At 35.1% G+C, this 16,824-nt stretch overlaps 2 protein-coding genes across 7 annotated transcripts; one reads left to right on the forward strand and one right to left on the reverse strand.

Annotated features, from left to right (window-relative positions):
• Positions 1–5,291: 5,291 nt before the first annotated feature.
• LOC147485270 (uncharacterized) lies at positions 5,292–8,754 on the reverse strand. Its single transcript, XM_086573504.1, has 2 exons — positions 7,998–8,754; positions 5,292–6,385 (listed from the first exon to the last, which is right to left on the reverse strand). Exons 1-2 carry the CDS (start codon positions 8,662–8,664, stop codon positions 5,652–5,654), a joined length of 1,401 nt encoding a protein of 466 aa, XP_086429630.1. The 5' UTR covers positions 8,665–8,754; the 3' UTR covers positions 5,292–5,651.
• A 507-nt stretch (positions 8,755–9,261) lies between these two features.
• MUS81 (Restriction endonuclease, type II-like superfamily protein) lies at positions 9,262–16,786 on the forward strand. Of its 6 annotated transcripts, none has more exons than XM_086569992.1 (15): positions 9,262–9,726; positions 9,819–9,922; positions 10,390–10,471; positions 10,559–10,645; positions 10,729–10,854; positions 11,250–11,478; positions 11,911–12,004; positions 12,083–12,210; positions 12,352–12,509; positions 13,404–13,461; positions 14,267–14,425; positions 15,177–15,256; positions 15,580–15,817; positions 15,936–16,036; positions 16,375–16,786. In XM_086569992.1, the coding sequence occupies exons 1-14, from the start codon at positions 9,293–9,295 to the stop codon at positions 16,005–16,007; spliced, it is 2,049 nt and encodes a 682-aa protein (XP_086426118.1). In that variant the 5' UTR covers positions 9,262–9,292; the 3' UTR covers positions 16,008–16,036; positions 16,375–16,786. The 6 variants fall into 6 exon arrangements, with proteins under 6 accessions (XP_086426118.1, XP_086426117.1, XP_086426119.1 ...); XM_086569991.1 differs by having other exon boundaries at positions 15,950–16,036; XM_086569994.1 differs by having other exon boundaries at positions 9,289–9,721; positions 15,950–16,036.
• Positions 16,787–16,824: the final 38 nt, after the last annotated feature.

Genomic DNA, 16,824 nt, shown 5'->3' on the forward strand with positions numbered 1-16,824 from the left:
TGTGATCTAGATTTCTTAATATAGTATGTCAAATGTAAATATTACTTGAACTAAGTAGCAGTTACTACTTGTTCCTTCTTCTCCTGTATTTAGATGTTGTTTTCATATTCCTTATTTCGAATTGTTTTCTTATACCCTCTGGGATTCTGGGAATGGAAAACGATGGAAGACATAATTAATATACCTTCGAATTCAGGAGTTGACAGGTCGGGCATATGGCCTTAAGCCTAGAATTTCATCAGTCCTTACATGTTGTTCATTTGGTCCTTGGTCCAATAGTGATATGGTCTCTTAGTTAATTTAATAATATTCATCGTCAACAATCCTAACTACCCTACAGTTATTCCATCTTCTAAAAACCTCTTTCTTCCCTGTTTCTTATCAGGGTTTCTTCCCTGTTTCTTATCCGATTCTCAGGCAAATCAACATGTTGATGAACCACACAGTAGTTCTATACCCTTCACCAACAATAGGCCACTTGATCTCCATGGTAAAATTTGGCTAGCTCATACTCAAACACCATCGTTCTCTCTCCATCACAATTCACAATTCTCAATCACAACTCCACCTTACAACACTGGCTCCACTGCTCCTTACATCAAATATGTCTTTCAGACTTCTTCATTAATCCATTTTTACTACCTTCCCATTATCAATCTTCCTTCCACCAACTCACGCACCTCACAAATTCTAGCTTTCGAGCTTCTTCGCCGCCTTAACAATCCATTAGTCCACCAAGCTCTTCAATAATCTATCTCTCATAACTCCACCATCAAATCTTTCATCATTGACAACTTCGGTACATGCACCTCGCTCTTGATATTGGTATAAATCTCAACATCATCCCTACTTTCTACTTCTTCACCTTTGGCATCTATGCTCTAGCTCATCTTCGATCCTTACTTCCCCACACACAAAGAAACTTGATGATCAAGACACCTATCTCGATTTTCCTGGATTGACACATATCTCAATATCTTATATGCCGAAACCAATGCTTGATCTTACTTATAAGGTTCATGAGTTCATCTCAAGTACATGTTCAATTCATAATAGAAAACTCCATATTGGAAGCATTCCATTGAGTAGTGTTCAATTAAATTAAGAAGAGTCCACCTAGGATCATAGCATTCTCCAATTAAATCGGGAAAGTGGAAATACATTCAAATTAGGAATCTACTAATATTTTCGTAGTAAATTGACTTTTTTTTTTTATGCATGTCCTAATTAATGGCCTTGAATTTTTGGAAATTTTAGGATTTTCCCGTTTCCTAATAAATTGGCCCTTTCTATAAATTTTGTATATGTTCCACATGACATGGTAGGGAGAGAAAAAGCTATCTAGCATGTTAGAGTAGAAGAGAGAAAAATCTTTCTTAGAGGTCACTACTTTAATATATAGATAGTAGATTTACTAATAGTGTACATAGAAATTTGGAAGCAATGTTGGTCTGTTTTGTGCATGCCACACAAGATTCGACTCTTGCGACTTATAAATTTGATTTTTAGAAAAAAATAAAAATAAAAAATAGTTTCCATGTATTGACCTAGGTCTGGCCTCGAATCCGAACTTGTCCAATAGGACCTAGACCGGGTTTGGACTTGAAAATTCATATATGTTCTGGGTCACCCATTGACAGCCCTAATTTAATCTATACTAATAATGGACACATGCATTGCACGTGTTACCAAAATAGGGAAATTTTTATTTGGAGGGATGTCAATAACGTGTGCTAGAAGCCTAAAAGACACAAAATGTCAGTGAAAATTTTGCAGACAAATTCTAAGTGGGTGCATCACAACCTGAGAAAAAAAATTGTTGTATTATTATTCTGTCAAAATATTTTTGGTATTTTTCTTACTTTTTTCTGAAATTATTCAACTGGAGAAAAATATAAAATATTTTGCAATTGTGTCTTCAAATTGCACTACTATAACAAACAGAAAATGCATCCAAAGTTTTCCAATGGACTTCATTGTACCTAAACCTGGAATGAACTTCAATGTAATAAATATAGATTACATATAGAGATGACAATGTGGAATTCAATTTGAAAAAACATAACAATGCTTTTAGCCAAAACAAAACATCAAATCTCATGTTTATCACAAAGTGAGATATACATGCCAATATCATCTGCACATCTGGGTGAGCAGAGATGTATATATATACTCGAGCAATTTCTTCTATAGCCAACAAAACAACGATTTTGGTAGTCCGAGAAGCTAACGGAGGATTGATCATTAAGTTTGTTGATATGCATCATGGAGATTTGTACGTGTGGGCCTCCTAGTTTCGATATCGTGTCCAATGTGAAAAAAGTTTCTCTAAAGGATGTCAATAGTATGTTTGCTGCCTTAGTGACTATCTGGTGAAAAATCCACTCTGTTTCCAAATCAAGTTTTAACCTCAATGAACCATTTCTTTTCACATTGGGTTACGTGCCTGAGAATCACAAAGAACATAGTTCATTGTAAACAAAAGGGTCCTATGAATATGGAGAAGTACATACTTAAGGAACATAAACAAATAGATAGGTTCATAACTCTTCCGCCTTAGTGTATAAAATCCTGGTCTTCATCTATAGTTTATAAACGATTTAATATGACATATCAACAAAACTAAAATATTAGAAAAAATGTATAAAACTGGAAGTAAAAGTAATATCATTACCTATCACAATAGCTGGTTTGACATCAAATACAACAATGAAACACTTCCACTCATTCATACAACATTGTGACCGCCACTACTCTCCATTTCCCGCAATGGGTAGATTATCACATGCACACTACCAATACCATATGCACATGTAACATTTAATAACCATGTAAATATTAAATAACCATATCTACATGTAAGCATTACAATTCACTCACTATCCAAAAAAATTGACATTCAATATATACATGCTTGTCATGGTCAGCCGTCAGCCATATGTTCATGAAACACAGACTGGCATGGATATGATTCCATAAATCTTTGCTTGGTAGCATCTTCAGGAAGAAAGATCCATGCAATGTACCCAGGAGAACAATTTGTCCTTGTAAGCTTCCCTAGCCATGTGGCGTATTTTTCAGCTTCCCATCACTATTAAATTGAACTTTTATTTTCTGACAAGGGAACTCTAATTAATCGTAACATCCATTGTAAAAGAATAGCAGTTTAATTAAATAAAACGAAATAGACTGCTAATACTTTCAAATAGTAATGATCTCACCTTCAGTCTTCGTAAGATTGCTCCTCTAAGGTGGGGGTTTGATACTTTGATCTGTAGCAGACTAAATCATAAGGTAAACAGAGAAAAGACTAATCAATATGTGAAATACCCCCGATTGCTTATCTGTCCGGTGATTGCTAAATGGTCAATCCAAATTAAGCACTTCTATGAAGATGTTCTAATCCTAATCTTCACAAATACCTAATCAGGAGCAGAGTTGGTAGAGCATAGCATTTAGGACTCCAGATTGATTCCTCGCATAGCTAGCAATGCATTAACTTGTAACTGCATTTCTATGCACGCCTTTTTCTCTTCGTACATTTCAAGTTTCAAATCCTCAATTTGGCTTTGAAGTTCCATTCGTGACCCATGCTCTTCTTCAACCTTTCTCTTGTAAGGTTCTGCAACCATGTGTGTGGTCTTGGAGACACCACTAACCAAGCCTCGTAGCGTACCCCTTTTATCAACGCCAAAGACCTGTGTGACAAGGTCATTTCCCAACTATCACAAATAAATATTCTTTGGAGATTAATTAAATGAATGCCAACATCAAACACCTGTGTGACATGGTCATTTCCCAAGTGCTACTCAGGTAACGGCCAATAATTTCATGGTGTTGTCTGTTAAAAATATGAATAGAACGAAGCCAAATTTTTGTTCTTTGTTAGGACAATAAGTTCAAAAGTTTCAGTTCACTAGCTTTCACCATTTTCTCTTGAACCTCTTTGGGTACAAACAATCCATTCCTCGGAGTATGAGTAGTCCACATAAGGAGTTAGTGCCGGCTCATCCATAAGGTGACTAAGCGGCAGCCTAAGGCCTCAGATTTTAGAAGGCCTCCAAATTTTCTTATTTCTCCTTACATAAATTTGATATTACCATATTTTATAAAGAAAAAAATAAACTAAAAATGATACTAGGAGTCCATTTGTTTTCTCCCCATGCCACTAAATCGCGTGAGTGAATTGGTTTGAAGAAAGTTTAATCCAATACACCACTACACAATTTGTATCTCGGAGTTATAGGATGAATCTAATGGTTGCTATAGTTATCTTAATTTTTGTGCAAGTGTCCTAATTTAGTTAGATATCTTAATTAGAAAGAATTAAAAAATATATATAAAATCCCACAATATATGCTAGAATCTCCACATTCTATGGGCATTTTTCACTCTTTCTCAATGTAGCTAATTAAAACATATTAAAACGTCATATTAACCAACGTTTTCAATTTTTTCAATCATAATTTTTTAAAGGAAAAAAAATGCCTTTTGATCAACATCTCTCTCACACACTACTTTCAATTTTTCAATAATTTTTTAAAGGAAAAAAATGCTTCACTTTGATTGGTTGTCTAAGGCCACATCTAGGCTTGAGTCGGCCCTATAAGTAGTACATGTACAGATACGATATCCCCTCATACAATTTCATTAAAACAACTAAAACTCAATTAATCAATACAAAGCCATTAAAACAGTAACTTGTGAAAATCTTTATACTTATAGCAAACGACAAAGTAAAGGACATCCTAGCATATACTTAGCTTGTCGGTCAAACGACATAATTTATTCCATATGGAAATGCACAAGTAAATATTGCTTCATCTACATATATACTTAGTATTAGTATCCGTGATTTAAGCATAGCCCACAAACATACTTTTACGCAGAAACAAAATGATTGTGAGCATACACTAAAATGATTATGAGCATACAAAATGATTTTAATGTACACGGTACACCTAAAAACTGCAAATTTCAAATTTTTTAATGAATTGAAGATTAAAATTTTCTATTTTTAAGAAAAACTCAATTTAAACTAGCAATGACATCCACCCACTTCCTGAAATGAAATATATGTCACGGAAATAACCATTAAAGAAAAAAAAAATAAGAAAAACTTACCTGATAATTGGATGAGTACAAAACCAAATCGACCAGAGCCATAATCGAAAAGAAGAACTGCTAGCAAAGAACTATTGGAAGAATTTCAAAAGGGAAAAACTAATAGCAAATTTGAGCTATTAAAAACCCAATAATAAACTGAACTGAAAAAGGCGTCGATAGAACTAAACTGAAGATAACAATATAATATTAAATTCAGCCCAGATGACTGAACCTAAAATAAATCCACCAAAACCAGAATAAAAATCAAAATGAATTGATTGAAGGAGAATAAGAGATTACCCAAGAAGGAGAAAGAAATCAATCAAATGAGCAGGAAGAGAAATCTACCAAATGAGCAGCTTCAACGAAGAATCGAGAGTCGAAATCGAAAATTGTGAGACTAATTAATTGATCTCGTATTCATGACATTTTCAGAACCCAATATTACAAATTAATACCATTCATCACTCAAAACAATGAATTTAGCAAATGTGCTATGGCCACTGGTGTTGCTACAACCTTAAGTACATTGTTTGATTCAGCTGTCACTCATTGTAACGAAACAACATGGAAAAATCATTTCGACCAGAAGACGGATCGTGTCTGTTCATCCAAGAAAGGATATAAACAGGTAACCGCCAACGGTAGCTCATTGGAAACAGTAATTTGATAACACCGAAATGGAGAACGTAAGCAAGAACGTAGATGTAGTATCCTAATAAGCAAATCGGATAGATCAGATTCCTCTCTTTATCTAATGTAACGGTTACACCAGCCATGAACGCTTGTATCATCGAGAGAACTGCTAGTGCAGTGGCCAGTTGTGATGCACAATATGTAATAGTTGCTGGTATTTTACCTCTCATCAGTTGTAACCGCACAAGGAGAATCACTGTTCCTGTTGAGAGAAATAGTGCCAATGTATCAGCGGCAACAAACTCTTCAAACTTTTTCTTTTTCTGTAGGACGGCCATTCCTTCATGCTTGTCAACTTTCTCATCGTCAGTTTGGTTATATCCTCCGGGCATTGTGAAGCCTGCAGCAAATGTGACCGTGGCCACCAGTGTCGCCACCACCAGAAGCACTTCGCCTTTCTTCTTGTATGACTCGATTGACTCTAGTTGATTTTCAAAGCAGTAACTGATTTCTTTTCTTAAGGTTTCACAATTATAGGATCGTGGATTTGCAATTGAAACATGCAACAATGTCGATAACACCAAGGCCTGCGTGTAGGTGAGAATCATAACACCATGTAAGCATATTTGGCTCACTTTTCCAACTTCAAAAAAAAAAAAAAAAAAAAAACATTTCAAGCCTCAACTTAATTGTGTATAACTGCTTCTGCACCCGTCTCCTCGGGAGGTAGCGTATCAAAATCTCAAAAGCATATTATTTAATTAAGCTCACATGACCAATTATCCATTTAGAGCCTTCGGATTAGGTGGACTGTGACGTAGCAACTTAGGTCGATTAGACTACTTAATTGGTAGTAACATGTGTTGTGATTAATTAATGCACCTAATTGCTTTCTTTATTCCTTTCAAAACATCTCACCTTGTTTCCTCTAGATAAGACAATCGTTTGTTATTCAAGGCCATCCATCTGCTACCTGTGTTTGACCAGAATATTCAAATGTATTTTTTACCAGTGATCGATCTTCATGGTCAAAAGAGGAGGGCCATCCTTATCCTGCCCATTTAAAAGTCCATCAAATCCTCTTTCATTTTGTATGAGCCAACCAAACTCCAATGTTGCGATTTGATCGCAATATGAATAATAATTTCTGCCCTTTCCATCGAGCAAGTCTTTTAGCTCTGGTCGCCGGTTCACAAACTCTTTGATTATGTCAAGTCGTTTGAGATTCAATGGCCAGCAGATCCACTTTTGTCTGTGTTTGTTGAGAATCATTTTCCAGTAACATTTGCATTGAGTTACCAACCCGAATGCCGATACAAAGTGAAGTGGAGTTCTTCTGTTGTCATCTGCCCATTTAAAGTTCAAATCCTTTTTCCAGTAATATTTTTGCTATACCTATAAAATGTTGAAGATTTGAAAAGCAATAGTAGGTAGTCAGAAACATTAGTTCTGAACCTGAATCCATCAAAGTGAAAGGTAATTTATCAATTTTTTTGGAGCCGGTTCACAAACTCATTGCAGATGTCAAGTCGCCCAAATTGACCAGATGCAATGTTGAATTGTTGCAGATCCAACCGTTTTTGTCTAAGAAATAGCTTGTTGAGATATCATTTTCCAGTAACATTTGCATTGAGTTCACGATTAAAAGCATCTAACATTTTTGTTGACCCGAATGCCGAAATAAAGGGAAGTGGAGTTCTTCTTTTGTCATTTCTGCTTCTTTGACAAGTTTGAGTGAGCCTTTCTCCAGTAATTCTTTCTGCTATACCTATAAAATTTGTTGAAAGAAACTCGGCTTATGGATGTAGGTAACAATTAGTAAATCTTTGTAGTCAGAAACATTAGTAGGAATCTGAATGGTTTTACAAAGTGAAAGGTAATCATATCAAAGTTTTTTGGAGACCTAGTGACAGGGGAAATCATTTGCAGATGAAAGGAACCGAAAATTGACTAGCAAGTCCCAACAGTTTTGTGTGAATATATATAACCATAAGTCCATAACCAGTGAAAGAAGAAAAAGAATCGCGGCTGCAACATACACTAGTATATGGATTGTGGAAATACTATATTTTGACGACACACGCATGCCGCCTGCAACAAAACACTAGTATCTAATAGGAAGAAACCAAGTGAACAAAACACATGCATAGTTCTCACTAACTAAATAGAGATTCTAGATGAATGGGTTGATCAGAAGTAAACTACCAGTTTTTGAGTTCATACAAAAATCTTATTCTCTCTAGGATAGATTCAGATCTTACCTGGCTTTTTATAAATAAGAGCAGCATGCAAAGCTGTTCGACCATTTGGGCCTTTATAAGAACAATGTTCAGCTTTCAACATTTCCTCTATGACATCTAATTTCCCCGCTTCCACGGCAACATGTAGTGGAGACTCACCAACATCATTAATTATACATAGCAGTTCGGGGTCTTCTTTAATGAGAAATATTACAATTTCAAGGTGACAGTTTCTTGCTGCTTCGTGCATAATAGTATCTTTTTTTCTGTTTCGCTTTCGCATAATTTCAGTTGCTTCTGCTCTGCCGGTTTCAATGTCTCTCCAAGATGAACTTTGAGAATTTTTAGCACAGCCAATTAGTAAATTTAGTATATGCAAATGACCAGCTCTTGCGGCTATGTGCAGTGGGGTATCACCAGCTAAGTTTGCTTTGGAAAGAAGTACCCTAAGAAGTATTGGATATCGGATAAGGATGAATTTGATAAGTTCATAGTGTCCATACCCTGCTGCAATGTGAATGAATGTTTCTTTATTGGTTGTGACTTGTTGGAGGACGTCTGTGTTTTCTTCTAAAATAGGCTCCAAAAGCTCGACTTTCCCCAAAGTGGCTGCTTCAAACAATCTGTGATCCATACCTGTAACCTGGAGTGCTAGACCATCTGCATCGCCAGCGTTGAACATTGGATCTATGTGTGTGTACTCTGACCTCTCCCTGTCAAAGCAAACAATGTAGTTTTATTAAACTTTTAGCTATTAGATAATCAAACTGAACATATATGCTACGAAAACACTGAGAAAATAAGAGAATGTGCTTCCTAATATTAACCTGCAAAGCTTGTTCATCAATGATGCCAACAAAGAAATTCTTCACTTGCCCCTTAAGACACTCAAAAACTCAAAACACATTATAAAGCAGTCACCAGTTAGAGATCCTAAAGAAAAGAGGCCCAACAATTAATTTTTAAGTCCGACTTTTTAATTTTTATTCTTTTTATGGAAAGCAATTTTGTTGGAATATTGTACACAAAATCAAGATAATCCAATTAGTAGAACACTAGGTTTTTGGACCCATTCAATGAGGGGACTGTTTTTATATTATTTTTTTTCATTTTATTATTATGTATCAAAAATTTTACTTTCAAACTATATTAAAATTTATACAGCAAACAAAGTTATACTACCACCTAGAAATACACTAAAGCAGTCAGAGATCCTAAAAAAAAGAGGCCAACAATTAATTTTTAAATCGGACTTTTTAATTTTTATTCTTTTTATGGAAAGCAATTTTGTTGGAACGTCTCACACAAAAATGCAAATTCAAGATAATCCAATTAGTAGAACATGTGCTGATGTGCCGATTTCGTATCATCACAATTCACAAATCACAATCGTGCTGGAAACTGTGAAATATCTCAATATTCCACATACATCTCGACAGTTTAAAAACCGCATTGACGTGGCATTTATTTTCGAATTCAATTCGGCGCGAAAAAAGAAGGAAAATGGGAGATTGAAATTACAAATTTGTAATTCGAAGACCCGTCTCTCTGTAATGGAGAATCGAAGACAAGTAGTGTGTCCAGAAAATGACGAATTGGCAATGTATATGTGGAACAAGCGACAAGAAATGTCCCAACAGAAATCAATTTCTGATCGTTTCGATAATACACTTAACAAAGGTTACATCAGTGTTTGCAATTCTAAGCAACCCATCAAAACTCTCAAAGAGTTCTCTCAAGTTAAGTAAGTTTAAGTTTTTTGTATAAAGATTTGATTTTTTTTTTTTTTTTTTGGTTTTAGTTTTGAGGAGTTGGAGTTGGGTTTTTTTTTTGTAGGGGAATTGGGAAACAGATAATTAGGCTGATGCAAGGATTTTTCAAGAAGGATACAGGTGGTGGTGGGGGTTCTGATACTGAAGAACAAGATTTGTCTCAGAAAGGTACGTTCATTTGAGTAAGGTTTTGATTTCTGTTTGATGAATTGTCTCAAAGAACTTTATTCTTTGTTGGGCTTTTTAGTTGTTTGAATCCTTAAGTAATGAGATTTTTGAGGAGTAGTATCTGTTTACCTAGCATTTGGTACCAGAGGTAAGCCCACGTCTAAGGTTCGAACCTTTAAGTGTCAATATAGTCAAGTAATTGAACACTGATAGGTGGGTCAAGAGGACTAGCATTGAGTTAGTGTTAATAGGAAATGTGGTCAAGTGTTGGGATCATAGGTTAGGTAATTAGCATTCTTTCCCTTGGCAGCTCGAGCTTTTGTGGAGTATTTGGAAACATTTATTTATTTATTTGTTTTTAACATTTGAAGAATTGTCTCAGAAAGTACATTCATTGAAGAATTGTTTTAGTTTTGTTTTTTGTTTTTGTTAAATGTGTGTATTTTTCTCTGTTGTAAATATTGTAGGAAAGAAGAAAACTAAAGGACCAAGACGATATGTACCGCAAAAGAACTCTGTGGCTTATGCCTTGTTGATTACTCTTTACAGGTTCGGTGCACGAATTTTGTCCTTGTATATATATATATATATATGTATTTTTTTATGGTAAGGATGAGTAGAACTTTGAGTTTTCAGGAGAGCTGCAAATGGAATAGAGTTTATGAAAAAACAAGAACTTATTGATGTGGCTGAAGCAAGTGGGCTTTCAAGAGTGCCGATTGCGTATGTTCTATCGTTGTTAGTTTTATGATTAATTGATTTATCAAGATTTTTTATTTCCTAACCAAATTTGCTTTTGCCTATAGTCCTGAACTGGGAAAAGGAAGACAAGGACAGTTTGTGAATTCACCAAAGGAGTGGTATAGTGGATGGAATGCCATGAGTACTCTGATTACGAAAGGATTGGTTGCAAAATCAAGTAACCCTGCAAAGTATGACTTGGAACTCATCTCTTCTCTATGCTATTTTTGCAATATTTTGAGAGTATATATTGTGTTAGGAAAATTTATCAGTGTTAGGCATTCTTTTCTATGTATTTAGAGGGGATATTATAATTTAGGAAAAGTTATTCTTGTGTCGTGAATGTTTTTCTTGTTTTAATATTTCGCTTTTGGTGTTTAGCGTGGTGCTTGGTTATGGTTACTTCCCTTTTCTCTGGTTGTAATAAATTTCTTTTTACTGACCTAAAGAACTAGATAAAACTAAAAGATATTAAAGAAGAATATATGTTTACTTCATGAAGTTCGGTGATATCTATTTTTTACTCATTTTATACCGCTTAACCTGGTTTCTGTATGCTGATGATTGTAGCTGTTCTTTTTCCCAGATACATGCTAACACAGGAAGGTCGTGAAGCAGCACGTGATTGCCTCTCAAGGTCTGGTTTAGCTGATTCTGTTGATCATTCAGACACAATTGGAAACTTTCAAAGTAAAGATATTCAAAATGCATCAGATTCGGAGAGTGATCCTGATATGTCTTGTGAAATGGCAATCCCTGTCAATATGAGTAGACAAAAGAAATCGGTGGCAGTACCAAGCAGTTCACTTGAGAAGGTAAAATCTGATTCTCTTGTGTATGCATGTCTTTTTTGAAGTAGTCTGTCATATCTGAATCTTGAGAACAACTTATTATTTGTCTCTGTAAAATTATGATCAATTTAAACGTATGATAGTTAACCTTTGAGCAATCAAATATTTTAGACGAGAATATGTGAAATACCATTGATTCTGTTTAATAGCATCCGCCTGGTGGGACCATTGGTGAAGTTTTTGCTGTCCTTATTGTACTTTTACTCTATATTGAAGTATTCAATTGTATATAAACGTATTAAGTTTGTTGTGGCTTTTATCTGGTCCTTTCGATTCTGCATTTACTTATAAGTCCTATCAAGTTAAGTATGTTGTAGTCTTTACAAAAGTTTTCGCAGAGATACTCAAAGCAAGGATGTTTCTTTACTTTTACGTGCTTCTATACATCATCCTCAGGAAGATCGAGTGGACGTTTTACTTCCAGCTGGTAAAAGAACTAGAGGGAAAGATCCTCATGCAACTTTAAATTTCGACAATGTAAAGAATACTGGTATGTCACTTTTCGGGATCAGGACATGTCCTTCACAAAAATTTGTAATCTATACTAACACAAGCTTGTTTTATTCAGGTAGAGGAGACAACGTTCTGGAAGAAAATGTTAGAATTTCATCTGGAGGTGCTTGCCATGGTTTAGATAGTTCAAGTTCTGCTGATTCTGTGCAGTGCTCTTTCACCGTACGAGCTTGCTCATCGTCAGTAAGTGTTTTAAATGAAAATACTTTATGTGGTAGAAAAGTACAATAAGTTCTTGAGATTTTGTTGAATCCTTTTCTTTGGATGAGAGACAATTGGTTGAATTATTATTTTTATTTTTAATTTTTTCCATTTATGTTCCAGAGTAATCCAATACATAATTCATTGGCTCATGATGCTGCACATGCCAATACAAATGTCTTAATGGTGCCACCTCTGAGACTTGGGGAGAGATTTGGGGATGTGTATGAAGTGATATTGATTCTGGATGACAGAGAACAGTTCGTCAACAGTAATAAGGGGTTAGTATCATCTTCATTTTAGTATCTTGTGGAGACAGGCATTTGGGTCTTTATGTTGTGCAATTGTCATTTTGTAATATTCTATACGTGCGAATTTATTGTGTGTGTTTGTGTTGTGTGACATTTATTAATTATTGCCTTCACCTATGTCCGCAAGACCTCAAGTGTCGTCTCTTCAATGGAGCTTTTGAAGTAATTGGGGAATGTGAAATCTCTGGGAAAAATCTAGGTTATATGACCCAAAAGAATGAGGATGATTATTAATCTGATTGCCAGATTAGCCATGAAGTTGATCTAATCGGATCAAGAATGTATCAAAACTCAGTAGATTCTAGATTCCTCCTTTAACTCCTCTACAAATGTGCAAGTCAGTTTTCTAAACTATACTCATGGAAAGTCTTTTCTTTAATACTAGTTAGACATGCCTCCGGAGTAGGTGGAAGTATATGGTAGGAGGGAAAAGAGAGGTGGGGCTAAACTCAATTAAGTAGAAGCTAATATCTGTTGATAGATTTATGAAGAACTTTGGGATATTTATAGAGTAGGAGTGTGAGACATGAGAGAACTACATCCTGTTGGACTGGTAGCAAGATTTCCTTTTCTTCATCAAATTTAGTTTCTTTTCTTCAACACTTAACATGTTTTTTAGGTTGGTTATGATCATTTCATTCTCATCTGAGGCGTCTTGAACCATAGATGCATGAATTAGCAAGTGCATGGATCATATAATTTTCTGCGTGCATTGCTCTCTTCATTCCGACCACATCAATTTGTTCCCTCTCTGTATCCAAATTTAATTAAATGCTGTCAGACTACGTTCAGCTATACTGTTCTTCATGATTGATAGGGAATGATAGGTGATTAAGTTTCCTCATTTTGGTTCATTTTATGCAGGCACCGTTCAAGGAAACTTATTGAAAACATGCGCATTGAGTTCAAAATTCAACTAGAGGTATGTATCCTCAATATTTCTAGTTATTTAGCTTTTTCTAAAGTTGGTTGTTTTTGCATAAGAATTTGAGCTGTAATTTCTGTGTATCACTGGTATAAAATGTTATCTAAGGTTTACCTTTTTTGAGTGTTGAATTCGGTGTGTCTATGTTTCTTGGTATTCCCAAAATATTGCACGAAAAAAAGGTTTTGTTGTAAATTGAATCAGAAAGTTATCTTGAGAGAACATTTTATCAGATAAATAAAACACGAAATAGGGGGATTTGATAGCATTTTCTCTAGGATACACTATAGTGAAGTTGTTAAGTAGTTGTATGGAAAATATGATACAAGTCTGTAAGTTCAAGGATATGCAGTAATTTTCAATTTGGATAGTAACATTCATTACTATATGACCTTGATGATCTGAATCGGAGCTTTTCCACAACATCACACGCTTGTTGCAAATTAATTTACACATTGCATCTTTAGTACAACAGTGGACACATGGTGGTGCAATATAAGTTGAGATAAAGATAAAATACATGTATGCTTTGGAAATTGTTCTAGTTTGGAGTGATTTGGGGGGTCCTACTTTTTGGGTGACATATTCTCTATTGCAGCTAGATGTTTTCTTATTCTCATTTGCTACTGGCCTCGGAATGAAAATTAAAGGTTTCAGTATTAAAAGAAAGAATTAAAAATATATTTTTGGTTTTTTAGATGGTACGCTGAAATGTAGGAGCTCCTTATAGTCAGTACAACCCATTTGTTATTACATATGTTATAGCTGGACTGATCAAATGTCTATGACTATACTTTTACAGGTTAGACGCTTACCCGTTGGCGATGCAATCTGGATCGCTCGGCATAGAGAACTCGGCAGTGAATATGTTCTTGATTTTATTGTCGAAAGGAAGGGAGTTGATGATTTACGTTGTTCAATAAAGGATAATCGCTATCGAGATCAGAAATTGAGACTTGTGGTAACTATCCAGTTAATATATTAGTTGCTATCGGTATCAAGAATATGTTGTCACTTGTCAGTCATCTGAGTACTAAAGCGGACAATAGTTTTTATAAGTTATAACTGTTGACATGTTTGTGAATATTTGGCTTTGAGCATTTTAGTTGCCCCAATTAATCATACATTCTATTAGTATTTGTTGCCATTGTTCCTCTGTAAGCATGTGATGTAGTAGGTTGATGTGCAGTTTTAGTGTTTTCACGTGTCTCCTGGGAATGTTAATTTTGTATTTCCTTTTGTTCCTTGTGCTAGTTTAGTGATTTGTGTTTTCTATTAGGCTATAGATTTCATAAGTTGTTTCATATACCTTAATATCTGCAAAATATGCATTAACCATCTGAGGCAAAGGAATGATTCCACATGTGTAACGGACCGTGTCACTTGTTGCGCTGAATTAGCTCAGATATAAGTTGTTATACTACATTGCATGAAGTACAAAAGTAGTAAGCCTAGTTGAATATGTGTAAATCTAGTCTGTATACTCGTAGTTATTCGCTTCAATATTTAAGCAAAAACACTTTTAAGCAATATTTAAGATCTTTTGCTTGAATGTAACTAGTGTAGTACTCACTTCAATATTTAAGCAAAAACACTTTTCTCGTGCACAAAAACACTTTTCTTGTGCATCAATAGTAAATGTTTATCTGTTTGCAATTGATGGTTTCTTATATGTAACTCAGTGTACTGCACATTTGAAATACGTTTTGTAGAGGTGTGGGCTTCAGAAGCTGATATATGTAGTGGAAGGTGATCCAAATGCTTGTGACGCAGCTGAAACCATCAAAACTGCGTGAGTATAAATGGAAGTCCATCTTAGTTAATCAATGCCCCTTTCTTCTTCTTGTTCAAATGTTGAAATAATTCCATCTTAGGCTATGATTACTTGAGTCCCTTCAAATCTGCTCTCACCACTTCAAAGTTTAAACCATGCCTTTGATGTTTTAGAACCTTCAGTGTCTACGTTCTTAATAACTAGGGTTGTTTGCATTCTATGCTGGAGAATTATGTATTTGAGTTTTTCTCTAAATCTGTCACATTCATAAGTCTAATCACATGCTTGATTTTTTTTTGTTCAACACTTTTTCACGACAGTAAAGTTCTTACTCTTTGCAGTTGTTTTACAACGGAAATTTTAGAAGGATTTGATGTGCAGAGAACAAGCGGGCTAGGTGATACAATAAGGAAATATGGTCATCTCACTTTAGCTATAGCCCTTCATTATAGGGCATTGGTCTTTGATGAAAAGGATACAAGCAGAAGGACCTGTCCTTCATTTGGCGAATTTATAAAGAAGTGTCAAGATATTGAAAAAATGACGGTCAGTGACGTATTTGCTAGTCAACTTATGCAGGTAGCATCCTCTTTATGAACAACAAATTTGTTTCACAACTTGTGTTATGTCCTTTTCCTTTCAAGAGTATTGGTTGTTTTATTTATACTTTACAACTTTTTGTGGATTAGTTCTCTAGCTTTTGCAATACAGGTACCACAGGTTACAGAGGAGAATGCTCTGGCTGTTTTGGTTTTGTACCCTACTTTAGTATCACTTGCTCAAGCGTACTCTCTTCTTGTAAGTCCTTTTTAAAATCTTCACTGTCATTGATGACTGCAATTAAGTCTTTTTGTGCCAAGGTTAGTATAAATAGAGTAAATTCCCCCTTGTCAACGAAGACACAAAAGCATGCAAAATTTGTTTTAGTAAAGACAGTAGTGTGGGTTTTCCAAGAGGTGTAATAGCTTCCACGAAGGTTCCTACTGGCTGCTGAACTCTTCTGATCTTCATCCGTTACATTTATGTTGCAATTCCTTAGAGTTTATTAGTCCAACTTGGGGTCGGTTTAACTTCTTTTTAAACATTAAGATTCACAATGTGACTTAATTGTGGGATAATTCACATTGTTGTTGAAGGATGGTGATATCCGCGCACAAGAGGAGATGCTCATGAGGCAAAGTAACAAATTGATCGGTAGAGTTGCTAGCAAGAACATCTTCAAGTTAGTTTGGGGTGGTTGAAGTATTGGACAGGTTCTCTGCGTTCTCATCATCACAACAAACGTCGTGTAGATCCGTATCAATCATCTCTTTTCAGTGCACCATGGAAAAACGATCGCCCACTCAGCGACTTCTATTGTGAATATCTTAGAAACAACTGTAACATAGTCATTTTGTATAAATTCTTTTGATGTCACTTGATATCAGTTTTGATGATTAATGTTGAAATATGGTGATGTTTAAGTATCCAAACCCCGCTTATATTGTTACAAATTGGTAAATCTCCATATTAAAGTTGCAAATGGTATGGAATGCAATTGTTAAGCTCCGTGATCGTACAAAAGTTGAATGTTGCCCAATTGTGAG

This window comes from Coptis chinensis, chromosome 7 (assembly GCF_015680905.1).
Source record: "Coptis chinensis isolate HL-2020 chromosome 7, ASM1568090v1, whole genome shotgun sequence".
Lineage (NCBI taxonomy): Eukaryota > Viridiplantae > Streptophyta > Magnoliopsida > Ranunculales > Ranunculaceae > Coptis > Coptis chinensis.